The 18,540-nt window shown below is 37.0% G+C and overlaps 1 protein-coding gene across 2 annotated transcripts in view; it reads left to right on the top strand.

The window, feature by feature from the left end:
- tmem163b (transmembrane protein 163b) overlaps nucleotides 1–18,540 on the top strand; it is a 43,192-nt gene that overhangs the window by 5,469 nt on the left and 19,183 nt on the right. For both annotated transcript variants that reach the window (XM_067415696.1, XM_067415697.1), the window contains exons 3-5: nucleotides 13,959–14,002; nucleotides 14,085–14,176; nucleotides 17,038–17,134. In XM_067415696.1, coding sequence (XP_067271797.1) covers nucleotides 13,959–14,002; nucleotides 14,085–14,176; nucleotides 17,038–17,134 — 233 coding nt within the window. The remainder of the gene's footprint in view (nucleotides 1–13,958; nucleotides 14,003–14,084; nucleotides 14,177–17,037; nucleotides 17,135–18,540) is intronic.

Genomic DNA, 18,540 nt, shown 5'->3' with positions numbered 1-18,540 from the left:
CACTTCAGGGATACGTTGTTTATTAAGCGTGCAGGGCAACCACCCAGTAGTAGAGCATTACAATAATCTAGCCTTTAGGTCATGAACGCATGAACTAACTGGTTAGCATTTTAACATATGTCGTAATTTAGATATACATTTTTAAGATGGGAGAATGCAGTTTTACAGATGCTAGAAACTAGCTTTCAAAAGAAAGATTGGTATCAAAGAGCACACCCATGTTCCTAACTGATGATGAGGACTTGACAGAGCAGCCATCAAATGTTACACTGTATTCTAGGTTATACGTGGAGTTTTTTTGTCCAATTTTTAGAATTGTTTTTCATAATTTAATTTAGCAGTAGGGAATTAGTCATCCAGTTATTAGCCTATTGATGTTGACATCAAAAAGTGAGTCAAACTTCTAATCTGTGTTAAATAGTTTGCTTTTAGTTTGATATGTAGCCTACATTACGTGAAAAAAATTAGCATGTGAAAAAGTAATTTAGGCCTATTATTATTTAGCCACAATGCAGTGTTGTGGGTGGTTGCTATAGCGTTGCTATGTGGTTTCTGGGGTGTTTGGGGTGGTATATATGCCATTGGGTGTTCTAGGTAGTTGCTAAGCTGTTTGTATGTGGATTTATAGTGGTCTATGTCCACCCAAAGTCTCTGTGATATTGTACTCTCTAGATATGACTCTCGCCCCTCTTTAATGTAAGTCTGTGTGATTTGTTTTGCCCATTTTTGTCCGCCTCACATAAGAGCGCTTAAACACTACTTTTTATAAGTGCTCCAGAGACCTCAAAGTTACTAAATATGCACTAAAAGCCACGAAAATCCGATATATCGACTTCCACAGTCTTCAAGAGCATCAGCGTTATGTTTGGGTAGCGTGCATTTGGGTCAGTGTGGGTTTTGAGGAGATAAAATCTGATGGATTATGGTTTTAACCGAATTATCCCCGAATCAGTTCAGATAAAGTGTCTGATCAGTTTACTGCCAGGCGATCTGAGTCTCGCTATCTTCTCTGAAGCTCTTGTGAGGTTACGCTATCTGAGGTGTAAGCGGGACAGCTCGTTTTTCATTAACGGCTGCGCTACTCCTGTCAGCCTAAAGGGACCGAAGGGGGTGTGTGTGCGGCGAGTGCGTGTGTGCGCTTTAGAGAGAGGGAAGGCATAAGGAAACCGATGAAGGTTTGAAAGGAGGGGTGGGAGGGGGGAAAGAGAATGAGAAGAAGAGAAATGATCTAATATATGCCAGACTGAGATCTGAATTCCCAGATGTCTCGCAGCTTCCAGTGCAGCCAATTAACACGCTCTCAGCAAAAGAGCGTCTTCTTCCTCACAAACACACTCACAAAAGCGCTCGCATACCTCCAAACCTAATAAACATGTCCAGAATTGCATCTGCTGCGGGGAAATAAGTGCTATTTCCAGCAACGAAATTTGTTTAAATGTCTGTTCTTGGAGGATTAACCGACTTCAAACTGAAGAAAACTACATTTTATTGTGTGCGTGTGTGTATGTGTGTGTGTGTGTGTGTGGAAGATTTTCTTGCGGCACAGAATGTAAATATCACTGGTGAGGGGAGGTCACAGATAGAGGAGGGGTAGTTCACTCTCATATTAATGTATTCAGCACTACCAGCCTGTAAAAGCCAGCATGCCAACTCCCATAGAGCCCGGAGTCTAAAAATAAAAGATGGAAGACAGATAGAGAGAGAGAGGAGAGAGGTGGAGGGTGCTTTGCCCTTTCTGCACCTCCTCTGGTTTTTTAAAACATCAACACAGTGAGTCAAGTAAACAGGTTTGTGAAAACAACTAGATGAAAAGCTAAAAAAAAAAGTGGCAGTCTCATGGATGGCAGTTCAGAGTTGGTAAACAGTCTGAGGAATATCTAGGCTACTGTAAAATAATATCTTAACATTAGTGTTGTCATTTGATTAAAAAATATTTATATTGTGTATTATAATATTGTGTCATTCCTGTTTTCCTACAAATTTTACTACTTTAAAGATGTGGCCATAGGTAAAACAAAGTTTACTGCGGGTTGATTTCTAGCCCCATAAGTACAATTTTGTCTACCCCAAAAACACCCCCCGATGTACAAATTCTGTGGAGAATTCGGCTGCTCGATGGAGAAATCGCATTGGGCTTTTTTGGGCTACTTTTGTTTCACAGACCTAGCAGTCCTGGTGTTATTGTTTGTTCAAACGTGAAAGAGAACTCAATTCTGGTGTGCTTTCTCTGTGTTTGTTACATAGACAGGACATTTTTTAGTAAATGTTATCTTTTAAGGTACAAGTGGCCGTCACTGGGGTGGTACCCTTAAGGGTACATTTTTGTACCTCTAAGTAAGAGGCAAGTTCGGTCATAGAGAGCTGATGTCCTGCAGAGTTTTGCTCCAACTAAAGCCACCACAGCATAAAGCTCATGGCTCCCAGTATGCATTGCAGAATTAAGAATATCACCATTGTTAAAGGTGCACTATGTAGCATTTTTGCAGTAACATATCCAAAAACCACTAGGCCGGTGTTATATATTTTGTTCAGTTGAGTACCTACAATATCCCAAATGTTTACAACTATTTGTAAATTGTGAGAAACGTGCTATTTTAACTAAGGACCGTGACGTTTCAGCATAGCGTTTGAGGAAGTCGCCTGTGAATTTCGTCATATCTGCGCTACCCTCGTTTTCGGGTTTTATTTGGCAGGAGCGCTTTACTCTCTTAGCAGTGTGAACAAGTGAACGCACAGAGTAACGTCATAACATCATTTTCAACACACTTAAATGTATCTAATATGATAAACAGAGCTGCATTACCTCATAATCGGAAGAGCGGATCAGTGCAGGCGCCCGGCGAATGTGTCCCATCCCGTCATAATAAAAGTCCCGGTGCTCGCAAGCCATGTGCTTGTTTAACAATCGCTCCAGCAGCTGTGCTCAGCTCCTCAACACTCGGTCCTGCTCTGCTTTACACTACAGTAACGTTAATAACCGCATGCATGAACGTGATTTCTGCCCGAGTCCTATTTTCCACCGGCTGTGAGGTGAAGACCACATGTCCCAAGTTGCTGCGCTCAAACTTTGCGTCATCAAACTACGCCTTTGTTTTGAATAGGCGCCCTCTAGCGGACGGAAAGTTGCATAGTGCACCTTTAAGATTCATATGCTGATCTGTGTGTACGTCTAAACTTTTTTCCCTCTAGAATGTATTTAAAAATCAGAATTCAGAATATCTGATCTGTGGTAAGAAAGTGTTGTTGGCGAATAGTATTTATTAATATTTTCAATATCTTAATTTGAGTTTAATCAAACATTTTCTTCATGATATTTTTTGTTAATAGCTTCTTTTGATTTGAACACATTATGTGTTTAACACAAAAAACACAAATTCCCATAAAAAGCCAAGAGTCAAACTGCCCAACTAAAGGAAACACTGATCACCATAATGGTGACCAAACATTTTCAATAAAACATCTAATCTTCTGTTAATTCTTAAGAAGAGCTTTGTCTTCCAGGGTTGGAGTCAAACCGTGCTGGACAGTGGCTCTCTAAGACTGAACTTGCCTACCCCTGCTCTATGTAGAGGAAAAATATTGTATAATTATACCCTAAGGACCAATTGTGTACCTTTAAAGGTACAGTAATACATTTTGTTCCCTAAGGAACAAAATTGTACCTCCACTGTATCTTTTTTTCTGAGAGTGCAGACAGGGCGTTTTCTTTTGTCTTGTCGCACTTGAATGGTTTTAAAAGCATTTGCATGGATAAGAGTGTGATCATATAATATAACGCTAGCCAAAGAATAAAAAAAAACGATGCTGTGTTAATTGCATTTAATATTCTTAATGTCTTAAACAGGGAAAAACTTTTTTTGATACGTTAACGCATTAACATTGACAGCACTACTTAATATATTAGATTTAAAGGTGGAGGCTAGCAATAGCGAGCTTGCCTTGAAAGCATGAGATCCCACCCTCGCTTCAGAATGTCTCGAAAACCACGCCTCCTTCAAAATACATCAACGCGCACAGCAGCGTCACGAGAGAACTACCTCATGCCTCAAAGGACATAACATTACAATAAATAATAACAATAAAAACTCTGCATAGCATGAAACACGCGGATGACGTGAGTAAATCCGAGTAAATCACTCGCACATGCAAGTAAATCTTCACAATGGGTGACTAAATAATGTCTATCTTCAGCCATTGGCTAATAAATGCTTAGTTTCTTTGCTTGCCAGTGTGTGTTAGAGGCTAAAAATTAAGGCTGTCAAACAATTGTCAAACAAAAAGTCTGTTTACATAATATATGTGTGTGTATTATTATGTATTTATATGAATACACACACATACATTATATTTAAGAAATATTTGCATGCTGTATATACACAGGTCTTTCTAAAAAAATTAGCATATTGTGCTAAAGTTCATTATTTTCCATAATGTAATGATACAAATTTAACTTTCATATATTTTAGATTCATTGCACACCAACTTAAATATTTCAGGTCTTTTATTGTTTTAAAACTGATGATTTTGGCGTGCAGCTCATGAAAACCCAAACGTCCTATCTCAAAAAATTAGCATATCATGAAAAGGTTCTCTAAACGAGCTATTAACCACTTACATATTACAACTGCCTGTACAGGGTCCGGAATGACATCGTCATGTTTATACTTTCAGTTTTAAATGTCTGTGGAGGAGCTAGGATGTCATATTTGGTACCATTTGAAAGCTTAGAGTCTCTACTTTCTGGATATATGCATCACTTTGGCATTTCTTTTGGACAAAGTAATGTATTTTTACACTAAATTACTCTGATGTCATTTCCGTCTGGATTTGGCCTACCCAAATTGAAAAGCCTCCCATACACACATACAATGGTCTAGGTTCAAAATGTTGGTGTTATTTTACAGAAAACCCTTTACAGTTACATAAAACACTGCTAAAAGTCATACACATGTAAGTATATGTTGTCTAAGCTGTTATAACCCCCCAAAAACTAGCCGCTTTTTGATTTTTTTATATAAATTCATTTTTGAAAGTGTGTAACTCAGGCCCTGTGTGCACTAGGACCCTGCAGACACTTTGGGCTGCTTCCAGCATGAATAATTAATTTAATGACACTGGAATATTGCATTTATATCACTGTATATGGAGGTGGAGGGGGGTAGCAGGGTAAGGAGAGGGGGTAAAAAGGGGAAGGGGGGGGTCATCCCTTCAGACCAATTTGAGTAAATCTGGCATACAACATGACACAGACAAACATCTTTTTTCCACTATTTTCTAGAATTTAGTGGAAACAGCCCACACTGTCTGCAGAAACCTGGGCCACACAGGGCCTGAGTTACACACTTTCAAAAATTAATTTATTAAAAAAAAAAAATAACGCCTGCTTTTTGGGAGGGTTATTACAGCTTAGACAACATATACTTACTTGTTTATGACTTTTAGCAGTGTTTTGTGTATATTCAAAGGGTTTCCTGTAAAATGACACCAACATTTTGAATTTAGACCACTGTATGTGTGTATGGGAGGCTTTTCAGTTTGGGCAGGCAAAATCCAGGTGAAAATCCCCCAAAATGGCCCTGAGTGCAGACATGTATAAAGTACTAGAGACCAAGACTTGAGTAAAAGTACAAGTGCTTTATCAAAAAAGTGACTTGAGTAGAAGTTGAAGTGCTCTTTAAGCACCACACTTAAGTAGAAGTAGAAAAGTATTCAACATTTTTTGTACTTAAGTATTGCAAGTAATTTATTTAAAAATGTCCTACTCAAGTACTGAAAGTAAAAGTAAAAGTATTGTGTTGTGTAGTTATTAAAGAAAGAAGTCAAAAGTTTAAACGTCATATTTCATTACCAAAAAGTTTATTTTGACTTATAACTAGAAAAGTGTGGCAAAAAAACGCTACACAACGAGAAGAGGTGACCGGACCCTGAGGAAGATTGTGGAGAAGGACCGATTCCAGACCTTGGGGGACCTGCGGAAGCAGTGGACTGAGTCTGGAGTAGAAACATCCAGAGCCACCGTGCACAGGCGTGTGCAGGAAATGGGCTACAGGTGCCGCATTTCCCCAGGTCAAGACACTTTTGGGTGCCAATCAAGGTGCCAGAGTCTGGAGGAAGACCGGGGAGAAGGAAATGCCAAAATGCCTGAAGTCCAGTGTCAAGTTCCCACAGTCAGTGATGGTCTGGGGTGTCATGTCAGCTGCTGGTGTTGGTCCACTGTGTTTTATCAAGGGCAGGGTCAATGCAGCTAGCTATCAGGAGATTTTGGAGCACTTCATGCTTCCATCTGCTGAAAAGCTTTATGGAGATGAAGATTTGGTTTTTCAGCATGACCTGGCACCTGCTCACACTGCCAAAACCACTGGTAAATGGTTTACTGACCATGGTATTACTGTGCTCAATTGGCCTGCCAACTCTCCTGACCTGAACCCCATAGAGAATCTGTGGGATATTGTGAAGAGAAAGTTGAGAGACGCAAGACCCAACACTCTGGATGAGCTTAAGGCCGCTATCGAAGCATCCTGGGCCTCCATAACACCTCAGCAGTGCCACAGGCTGATCGCCTCCATGCCACGCCACATTGAAGCAGTCATTTCTGCAAAAGGATTCCCGACCAAGTATTGAGTGCATAACTGAACATAATTATTTGAAGGTTGACTTTTTTTGTATTAAAAACACTTCACTTTCTTTTATTGGTCGGATGAAATATGCTAATTATTTGAGATAGGACTTTTGGGTTTTCATGAGCTGTATGCCAAAATCATCAGCATTAAAACAATAAAAGACCTGAAATATTTCAGTTGGTCTGCAATGAATCAAAAATATATGAAAGTTAACTTTTTATTATAACATTATGGAAAATAATGAACTTTATTACAATATGCAATTTTTTTTGAGAAGGACCTATATATATATATATATATATATATATATATATATATATATATATATATATATATATATATATATATATATATATATATATATATATATATGTTTAAAAATTCAAACAGACCGAATTCAATGATTGGACGGCCATTTTATGGTCCTACATGTTTCACATGCGATATATATAAATATAAATACATTTAGACCAATTAACTTAGTGATTGCTGATTGCTATCAGGATGTAAAGAGACTTTAAACAAGCAAAAATGTTTCTGGAACAAATTGTCTGCCGAACCTGCAGACAATATTATTTTTAGTATTAACATTACAGTTAGCATTAGCGTTAGCAATAGTAGGCTATAAGGTTTAACATAGTATTGTAACTGAAATCAGAACAAGCTTTAACATTTCAGTTTTAGTATTAGTGTGAGCAATATTATTATTAAAATGTGTTGTAGTATCTGATATCAATATCCTATCTGATATCCAATATCCTATCCCATTAGCTTTTTTTTAAACAAACTATTTATTTAACTATTACTATGTAGCAACTACACTTGCACGGCCAAAAAGGTCCCTGTTTGAGTGCTGCTGGAGTAGACTTTTTCAATGTCAATTCAATGTACCTCTTGATAAATAATAACATCACAACATTTATTTCTATCAAGAGGTGAATAGTCCAGCACTCTGTAAAGTCTCCTCCAGCACATCCCAAAGACTTTCAATGAGTTTAAAGGTAGGGTAGGTAGGAATTGGTTAAAAAACTTTTTTTCCAAATTTGTTTAAACTTTCTTTATATATCAATACATAATTAAAATGTAAGTACTCTGAAAAAGAAAGTATAAAAAATGAGTGTCTGTAGACCTCGCACGACTGTTTTAAAGACAGGTTATTATTTCCATTCACTCCACCCTCTCCCTTCTGGGCTCTTTCCAAAGCCACGCCCCCAAAATACATGAACGCTCATCACCGACCAATCAGCTGGAAGATGCATTATTTACCTCAGACGAGTAGTGTGCATGTAGTGACATCATGTCAGAATCACATGTAATAAAAAATCGATCTTTATCAGTATGAATATAAACAAATAAGATGTCTTTTAGTACTCACTATCAAGCTAGAATACCGGTACTGGTAAAGTTTAAAATATATTTTTGTTTGATTTGGTAACGAGCTAGTTATAATTATAAGGCAAAGAAAATGGGTAGCATCATGTTTTTCCAATAACATCAGTTATACTGTGATGAAGATGAATTTCGTGTAAGATTCATAACATATACTGTGTTTTGCATGTAAGAGTTTCCATGATGAAAGCGTTGTTGATTAGCAGCTAAAGCTAACTTAGCTCTAAAAAAAAGTTCCTGGATGTGGTGTACTAGCTTGTTCACATGCATTTTGTTATCTAAAGTTAAATTTTGCGAAATTCAACACAACAGCGATCAACTTCAGCTAAGCATATTGAGTATTTATCATCTCTACTAATGGCTAAGTGTATAATATTGTAACTTTATGCTAAGTAATGTTATTAGCTATATTATGCAGCTTCATGTGCTAGTGATACATGCTTCATGAAAACATAAACCAAAAAAAATTATAATCAAAATGAAAGATTACCTGTCCAGCAGAAATACAGCCAGCAATGAGTCGTTTTTCAGGTCCCTCAGTTCTCACCATCGTTAAAAAGCCACGCAGATATTTACTCGCGTTTGATTTCTTTGTTTATCCAAATTGCTTTGCATTGCCTTTTCTCGTACTGTCTTCCTTTTTTGCATTGTTTGCCTTCGCTGACTGCAAAACCCTGCACTGTGAATTTTGAATGCTCTTTCTCTGCCGTTATATTGCCTGGTTTTCTTGCCTCTTGAACTGCGTCGTCATGGTAGCGAGAGAGAGAGTGACAGTCGCCCAAGCCAATCATTTGTTTCGTCCCGAACGAAAATAATGAGCGGTGTTTATTGCAGATTAAAAAGTCTAGAGTCACTCGGTTTTTATACTCTCCTTTTCAGAGTACTTACATTTTAATTATGTATTGACATTTAAAGAAAGTTTAAACAAATTTGGACAAAAGTGTTTTAGATCAGTCCTACCTACCCCACCTTTAAAGTCTGTGATAATGATTCTTCATGCTTCATTCTTTCATAATTTGAGCCTGATGAATTGCATTGTCATCCTGAAATATGGCCATAATGTGTCTTCCTTCATGGTTGTCTCACCCATTAGGGTTAGAAGAGCCAGTGCCAAACATATACCATGCTAGAAACATAATAATCACTGCAATAGTCATCCAAACTTACACTCTTAAGCATTTGCCTATTTTTGTAGTATCATAACAACGACACTGACCAGTTAAAAGTCTTTTATGTGACTGCAGAATTGTTTCTTGAAAACGTCCTGTAAGTGATAACAACATGCAAATTTATTCACCAACTCTGACACAGAAACTAGATCACATTCCCTGTTTTGGTTTGTGTGTGCGAGGATGGTTTTGTATGTGTGTGTGTGTGTGTGTGTGTGTGTGTGTGTCAAAAAGACAGACCGAGCGGAAGACAGTTTTTTCAGAGCAGCTGTTGTGTTGGATTTCAACATTCTGCAACTCACCATCTATAAAGATTCTGCCCTATTTTCACAGAAGAAACACCTAACAGAAAGCACATAAGGCTAGCTTCCTTAAGCAGTCAAGGACAAGATCTTCAAAGAGTTTATACATCATGCGCCACTGATACATCTGAGAATAACTGTCACAACATGGGTCTTGCCGCATAGCAGCAGTATGTTCATTCACAGTGTGATACGTCTTACAAACTGGAATGAAATTAAATAGATTCGACATGTTCTCGTGAGTCATTTGTAGAATACAAAAGTAGAAACAAAATCAATGTTTGGATTTTAGTTTTTTTGTTAGAGTATTTATGAGTTACGCGCAAATGTGCGGAAAGAAGGCTACCGGGCATGTGACAAACGTTATATTAAACTGTACTGTACTCTGTACTCTAAAACAGGGTCTAAAAGTAACGTTAACATAAAAACGTTGCCAGACAAATATGTTGGTGATGCTATGGAAACTTGTTTCAATCAGGGGAGGAAAGTAATTGCGACCTTTTAGCTCACAATACTTTTCCCTTGCAATTGCAATTTTATATTTCACAATTCTGACTTTATTCTTAAAATTGTGAGTTTATATCTCATAATTTAGACTTTATTCTTAAAACTATGAGTTTATATATAGCAGTTTGGACCTTATTCCTTAAATTGTGAGTTTGTATCTCATAATTCAGACTTTATTCTTAAAATTGTGAGTTTATATCTCATAATTCAGACTTTATTCTTAAAATTGTGAGTTTATATCTCATAATTCAGACTTTATTCTTAAAATTGTGAGTTTATATCTCATAATTCAGACTTTATTCTTAAAATTGTGAGTTTATATCTCATAATTCAGACTATTCTTAAAATTGTGAGTTTATATCTCATAATTCAGACTTTATTCTTAAAATTGTGAGTTTATATCTCATAATTCAGACTTTATTCTTAAAATTGTGAGTTTATATCTCATAATTCAGACTTTATTCTTAAAATTGTGAGTTTATATCTCATAATTCAGACTTTATTCTTAAATTATGAGTTTATATCTTGCAATTCTGACTTTATTCTTAAAACTATGAGTTTATATATAGCAGTTCGGACCTTATTCCTTAAATTGTGAGTTTATATCTCATAATTCAGACTTTATTCTTAAAATTGTGAGTTTATATCTCATAATTCAGACTTTATTCTTAAAATTGTGAGTTTATATCTCATAATTCAGACTTTATTCTTAAAATTGTGAGTTTATATCTCATAATTCAGACTTTATTCTTAAAATTGTGAGTTTATATCTCATAATTCAGACTTTATTCTTAAATTATGAGTTTATATCTTGCAATTCTGACTTTATTCTTAAAACTATGAGTTTATATATAGCAGTTCGGACCTTATTCCTTAAATTGTGAGTTTATATCTCATAATTCAGACTTTATTCTTAAAATTGTGAGTTTATATCTTGCAATTCTGACTTTATTCTTAAAACTATGAGTTTATATATAGCAGTTCGGACCTTATTCCTTAAATTATGAGTTTATATCTTGCAATTCTGACTTTATTCTTAAAACTATGAGTTTATATATAGCAGTTCGGACCTTATTCCTTAAATTGTGAGTTTATATCTCATAATTCAGACTTTATTCTTAAAATTGTGAGTTTATATCTCATAATTCAGACTTTATTCCTTAAATTGTGAGTTTATATCTCATAATTCAGACTTTATTCTTAAAATTGTGAGTTTATATCACAATTCTGAGAAAAAAGTTTGAATTGCGAGATATAAACTCACAATTGCACTTTTATTTTTAATTCTTCACCAATTTTTGTAGGCTACAAATAACGCTGCAATTTTAGTTTAATGCCAAACAAAAAATAAAACTAAATCAAAGATTAAGTGTAACAAAATTGTATTATAAGCATTTTGTGTTATTATTTTATGTCATTGTCCATTCAAATAGTTGTTTAGCCAGTATTTCCACATGTTCTCATTCAAACATGTTCAACATTCAAAACATCAATTTAAATAAACAAACAAACAAAAATGATGAGAACTTTACTTTTGAATATTCTCTAAACATTCTGAAACAATGAGCATCCAACTGAAATGTTTCAGCAAAAACATGATACGATATGATAACTTTGAGAGAACCTTGTCAGAACGTTAGTCAAAGTTCGGAGAGTGCTCGCTGTTAGCTGTTAGCTGGCTTGCTAGGTAAGTCTGCATCTGTGTCAGACTGAAGCTGATTTCCCCTCAGTAATCTTGCAGGTACACAATAATTCACTGTGATCTTACGATATCCTAAGGTTTTCAAGCTTCAAAATTTTCTTGATCCGCGCGGGCCGCAGTATCAGCACTCCTTGTCGAAGCTGCTGACTTCACACGAATATCAGCATAAATATGACTTCCTAATGAGCAGGGTATGGTTTCATCTTTCCGCAGATACACAACTCTCCATAAATCCTTTGCCGTTACCCAAGATTCACTACATGTGGTACAGCTAAACTCCTGCAGTTTGTGTCGTAAGATTAAGATGTAGACGTTGCTCCCGAGACAATATGTGTGGCTCTATTGAGCGTGTCCAATGGGATTCTGAAGGACAATGAATGACTGCAGAGATTACAGATGTTTTATTGACACGGTCAATGGGTTTCTTGAGTTTGGCCTCTCGAGGACTTGAAAACGGCTGCCGCGCGTCGTCTAAAACAGAGTGGATTTCACTAAAAGGAACAGAATTTATATTTAGAAACTGCTAAATCTTTAATCTCATGCCGCCGCAGCTCCGTTATTCATTTTTAACAGTGTTCCCAAGGAACAGAGTGTGTGTGTGTGTTTGTTTTTGAGTAATGACTTTTGTCCTTGTGTGTGCAAACTTTGGCTAAATGCTTCACACCATGGACGATAGCTTATAAATGATCGTTAGTTATCTCTCTTGATGTGAACAGGCCTAAAGCTGATGCATTTGTGCATGATTATCTGAAATAGATCTCTGGCAAGACCCACCTTAATGTCATCCCAGCTAACACTTTTTGCTTCCTAATTCAGGGTTGCAAAAAAAATCTAACCTAAATTGATCATTTTTAGAACATTAGGAATCGTAACCATACGGGAACCATAATCTAACGTCAGGGGAACGTTCTGATACTTCTGCAGCACACTTTGAACTATACTGTACCATACTACACTCACCATACTGTAGCGTGTTCTATAGGGCTGTACTGTACAATCAATTGGAAAACAGAAGCACAAACAGTCCTGACATGCAGATCTGGGTACCTTTGAGAGGCTGGCTGACCCTGTAGAGGTGGATGGAATATCTCGGATCGCTCATCCAGTCTCAGGATAGAGGACTCAGGTGCATTAGAGGTCAATATTAGGTCGATAACTGGACACGAGCCACAGTGGCGTTTGGGTAGCTCAGATCCACACCATGTGCTGACATCACAGTGTGAAGCGATGAAATCTGACCCAGGCCACTTTAGCTGCTGGAAATCATTCAAAGGCAGTTTTACAGCAGGGGAATGCATATATATAATGTTTAGATGTATATTTGAGACAAACACTTATCATAATCAATATTAACAACAATATAAACTTGCCTAAATGCTGGAGTGGATAGTCACTGCGTACAGGCTGTGAGAAGTAAAGAGGAATTAAAATGCTCATTAATTCATAGAATATCCATGGCTGCTATAGTTTTAGATGTTAAAGAAATGTTAATCTGTTTGTCTGACTAACTAATTTTTATATTTTTTATTGTAAGTTGTATTTATTTATTTAAAAAATGAAACACTTTAAAGTTCATCCAACTCATTGGATATCTATTTTTAATTGTATTTTTTTCCATTTATTTACATTATCATAATAATATATGAATTCATTTATTTAAAATAAAAAAGGTAAAAGCTAATTACTTCACATTTAAATTTTATCTAACTAATTATGTATTTAAATGGAAAAAAATATTTATTTATTACAAAAATTAAACCCTTTAAAATTCATCCAACTGATGATTTTTAATGATAAACACTTAACATTTAAAGTTTGTCCAACATATGAACAATTTTGGTGGAAAAAATGATTAATTCATTAATTAATTAATTTGTTTACTAATTAATTTATAAATCATTTAAAAATGGTTTATATATTTGTTTATTCATTTATTAATAAATCAAATACAAGTTTGTCTAACCAGTTAACTATTTATTTATTTATTTTTAAATATATTTTAACCAACTAATAAACAATTTTAATGGAAAAATGAATGAATGAATGAATGAATGAATGAATGAATGAATGAATGAATCAATCAATCAATCAATCAATCAATCAATCAATCAATCAATCAATCAATCAATCAATCAATCAATCACGTTTAAAAAAAATTGCCCAACCAATGAACTATTTTATTTATTTATTTATTTTAAATAGTTTATCAAACTATTTTCAATGTCGAAACATCTTCATTTGAACTAACTTTTCCTCATTTCTTTTGCAGCTGTTTCTATAATGCGGCATAGTGCATCGGCGTTTGGGTTTGCTGTAAGTCTTACACTTCATACAATTAAATGTTTATTATTTATTCATCTTTAATATTTTAACGCTGTTGTTCATTCGTTTGCAGTTTGACGCCACTCTCGACGTCCTGTCCTCCATTATCGTGATATGGCGGTACAGTAACGCAGCGGCCGTCCATTCAGCGCACAGAGAATACATGTGAGTACATGTGATCCTTCCTGGACTGGTGAAAACACGGGGAACGCGGCGCGAATGCATGGGACGGGCCGCGGTTTGTGCTCTGTGGGGATTCTGCGTAGTTTCAGTGGCCAATTAGATGTTGTTTCTGGGCAACGAGGAGAGCAGAAGGTCAGACTGATCTTTCAAAGCGATTTTGACATGTTCCTCGGCTGAAGGAGAACATTACTGGGCGTTCTGTAGTCAAACGACCGCACAAATAATTACCTAACCAAACCGTAGTCATTAAAATGATCATTAATTTCATATTTGCGCTATTTTCGATGCGCTGATCCTTGTAAACAAACCTAGCAGCATTTACCTCAGCAGGTTAAAGCAGGCTAACGTTTTCTAAAGACCCCAGGTTTGATGGATGGAAGCCAGGCAGACTGACTGTCTCTGGTCCCCCGAGAAGTGACCCCGCTCTGGGTTTCATGTCTAAAGAGGGTCCTTAGACAGTCTCTCTCTGTGTTCGGCGTCCCTTATCGGCTGAAAGACAGAACAGAGATGGCAGAAGGGCTTTGTGAGGGGAATGAAAGCAGGGGAAGTGGAGAGATAGGACAAAGGCAGAAGTGTGCTAGACAGCACAGCAGCACACTCAGACCATACGTACAGTCCAGACACACACACATAATAATGAATCCATTTAACTTGCCAAAATAAATCCATCTATTGACTTACAAATAGATCTGTGCATTTTTAGTGGCTTTACTGGTATACAAACCAGTGACAGGGCGATGCTATGCAGTTGCTAAGGTGTTCTGAGTTGTTGCTAGGTGTTTGTTAGTGTGTTTTGGGTTGTGTTTAGGAAGTTGCTATAAGGATACTAAAGTGTTCTGACTGGTAACTAGGGGGTGTGTTGGTAAGTAGATGTTGTGTTCTGCGTGGATGCAAGTTCAATTCTAGAGTGGTTGCTAGGGAGTTGCTCTGGGGTTACTAAAGTGTTCTGAGTGATTGCTAGAGTGTTGAGTGTAGGTTGATGTTATTGTGTTCTGCATGGTTTCTAAGGCATTGCTCAGTAGTTGCTAGGGTGCTTTGGGTGGTTCTTTGGAAGTTGCTATGTGGTCACTAAATTGTCCTGATTGGTAACTAGGGTGTTGCTAAGAAGATGGTATTGTGGTTGGTGTGGATGCAAGATCAATGCTAGTGTTGCTAGGTGGATATTGTGTTTTGCATGGTTTCTTAGGCATTGCTTAGTAGCAGCTATGGTGTTTTGGGTGCTCCTTTGGGAGTTGTTATGTGGTCACTAGGGTGTTCTGATTGGGTGCTAGGGCGTTGCTAGGTAGATTAGTGTGTTCTGTGTGGCTACAAGGCCAATGTTAGAGTAGTTGCTATGGGATTACTAAAGTGTTCTGAGTGGTTGCTAGAGTGTACAAGGTTGAGTGTGCGATTTCTAGGCCATTGTTAAGTAGTTGCTATGTTTTTGGTGGTTCATTAGGAGTTGCTATGTGGTCACTAAGATGTTCTGATTAGTAGCCAGGGCGTTGCTATGCTGATGTTTATATTCTTTGGGTGTACAAGGTCAGTGCTTGAGTGGTTGCTAGGGAGTTGCTATTGAATTACTACAGTTTTATGAGTGGTTGCTTGAGTGTTGCTAGGTGAATGTTATTGTGTTCTGCATGATAGGGCATTGTTAAGTAGTTGCTAGGGTGTTTTGGGTGGTACTTTGGGAGTTGCTATGTGGTCGTTAAAGTGTTCTGTGTGGTTCTTAGAACAATGCTAGGGTGTTCTAAGTAGTTACTAGGGAGTTGCTAGGTTACAAAAGTTATCTGAGCAGTTGCCAGAGTGTTGCTAAGTGTTTTTTGTGTGTTTCTATGCAGTTAAGGTGTTCTGAGTGGATGCTAGGACATTGCTAGTGTGTTGCTATATGCTTACTAAATTGTTATGAGTGGTTGCTATGGAGTTATAACTAAGGTAGTTACTAAGGTGTTCTGAGTGAATGCTAGGACAATGCTTTTTAGCTAATTGCTTGTTAGCATTATTTTAAAAACAACCCTGAATTAGCGGTAAGCTTGCAGATAGCAGGTTGTTTGTCAGTCAGAACCTGAAAATAATTAAGGTTCATTAAGTTTCTAATAAAATGTTCACAGATTTGGATTGAACTTGGGTTGATTGTTTTTTAATACATGTATGTATTGACAAAAATATTTAGAACAGGCTAAATATTAAATTCAGTCAACCACAAAAACAAACATGTTCAACCTAGCACACAAACATCTCTCTGGCATTAGTTGGGTTCCTCCTTGGCCTGATTACTAGATAAACTAGATTGGATTAATCTGCATGTCTTAATTTCATTTTAATTTGATCTCCGGAGACTGCAGCTGTGTGTGTGCTTGTTTTGTTTGGTTTGACTAATTAATCACTAACCAAAAAACAGATTTAACAGACTGAGCTCACAAAGCTGTTACGATCTGCGTGAGAAACAGTGCAGAACAGCACTAAAGCCTCACCAGATTTAACTCAACTACCCCTGCGGCTGAGTAAATAGTGGAACAGACCTCGCCTATTAACCAGGCTTAATTAGACAACTACAGCCTTCGTCGCCTTCATTTATAAACAGAGGGCTTGACAGGCCTAATGAGAACGAGGCACTAAAGCGAGCAGAAGCTTCAGAGTCGTGTTTTATTAACTGACTCAGACACAGGAGGGGAATTAGACCGTGAACTCAATAAAACATCAGTTGAATTGAGGCTGTAGGTTACTCAACATACATGTGTGTGTGTGTGTGTGTGTGTGTGTGTGTGTGTGTGTGTGTGTGTGTGTGTGTGTGTGTGTGTGTGTGTGTGTGTGTGTGTGTGTGTGTGTGTGTGTGTGTGTGTGTGTGTGTGTGTGTTTTCCAGAGCATGTGTTATCCTTGGGGTCGTGTTCATCTTGTCAGCCATCACTATCCTGGCGAAAGCGATTCATGATCTCGCCACAAAACTGCAACCAGAAGTGGTAAGAAAACAACAAACACACAACTGTTCATTCACTGACACATTGATTTATTCGTGGCACTAGTTGATTCATTTTAGTCCACTAAAAGGAGTGAATGAAAACCTGTAAGTGAATTTGGACTGTATGATATTATGCTGTGGCCACATTGGACCAGAGGTTTGGAAAATGGACGGATGATTCAGCTGTTAACGGAATCTTCTGTTTAGACACTTGACTCTCACAGTGCATTATGGGCCTACATATAAGCATTGTGGGATTGAATGAGTGCACTTGATAATGTTCATTATGGTTTCAGACAGCACTACAAATGGCTGGCAATTTCAGACATTGCCATGATTGATTGATTTGTTTGTTTGGTTATTCACTCCCTGATTCATTTATTGGATTGGTTGATTGATTGTTCCACTGGTTGATTCATTTGTTTTTGTTTGTTTGTTCATTTTCTCACTGAATCATTCATTGATTGATGGTTAGTGGTTGAATTGTTTGGTTGTTTGTTTATTAGTTAATTCTCTCACTAAATCATTGGATTTGGTGATTGATGGTCCTAGTTAGGGCTGGGCGATATGGCCAAAATTTCATATCCCGATATAGCTCATTTGATATCCCGATAACGATATACATAACGATATAGCAATTTTTCTGTTAATTCAGTTTATGAATAGTCTATACAAAATTGCAATGTGGAAATGCAGTTTGAAATGATATACAAAACAAATAAAGGTAGTATGGACTACATTTTTATTTTATGTAGAACCTTTTTTTAAAGCAAGACTGTTGGTAAAGTTAACACCTGCCTAGGGATGTTAACCGATGACCGTTTGACCGATGGCTGACCGTATCAACGTTAACCGATCAAAGTTGTCGGTTAAAATAAATAAAAAAGTGATCTCTAAATTAGGCTATTATAGACAGTGTACTAAACGCTACTACAGGTGGCCGTCTCATTCCAAAATCTTTTTGTGTGATTGAACATATCCCTCGCACTCAATTTTTCATAACTCGCCTGTTTGTACTTAATAAACCAATAAAAACATTTGGCGCGAGGTCACAGCGTTTGGGTTTGCGCGCTCACAAGGTTTGCAAAAAGTAAACACTCGAGGTTAGAGCCAGGGCAGACGACAGTATGAAGCGTGCATTTCGCTTAAGATGGGCTTACATTTGGAAATATATTACATCTTCATTTCAGTGGTAACACATAAGGTGTTGATCATCTTTCTTTATTATTGTTAGCACTACCTCGAACTAAAGCGAACTAAAGCACTACCTCGAACTCTTCGGAGCTGTCATTTTCTTAAATGAGCCGCGGCAATGTTTCAAATGAGCTTCTAACGCTGGACAAACGCCTTTATTTACAACGCGATCACCTTGTACCCAAACCATTTCGAAACTAATGAGCCATTTGT

This window comes from Pseudorasbora parva, chromosome 14, assembly GCF_024679245.1.
Source record: "Pseudorasbora parva isolate DD20220531a chromosome 14, ASM2467924v1, whole genome shotgun sequence".
Taxonomy (NCBI): domain Eukaryota; kingdom Metazoa; phylum Chordata; class Actinopteri; order Cypriniformes; family Gobionidae; genus Pseudorasbora; species Pseudorasbora parva.
The sequence above is the reverse complement of the archived record's forward strand: the minus strand, read 5'-3'. Positions and strand labels throughout refer to the sequence as shown.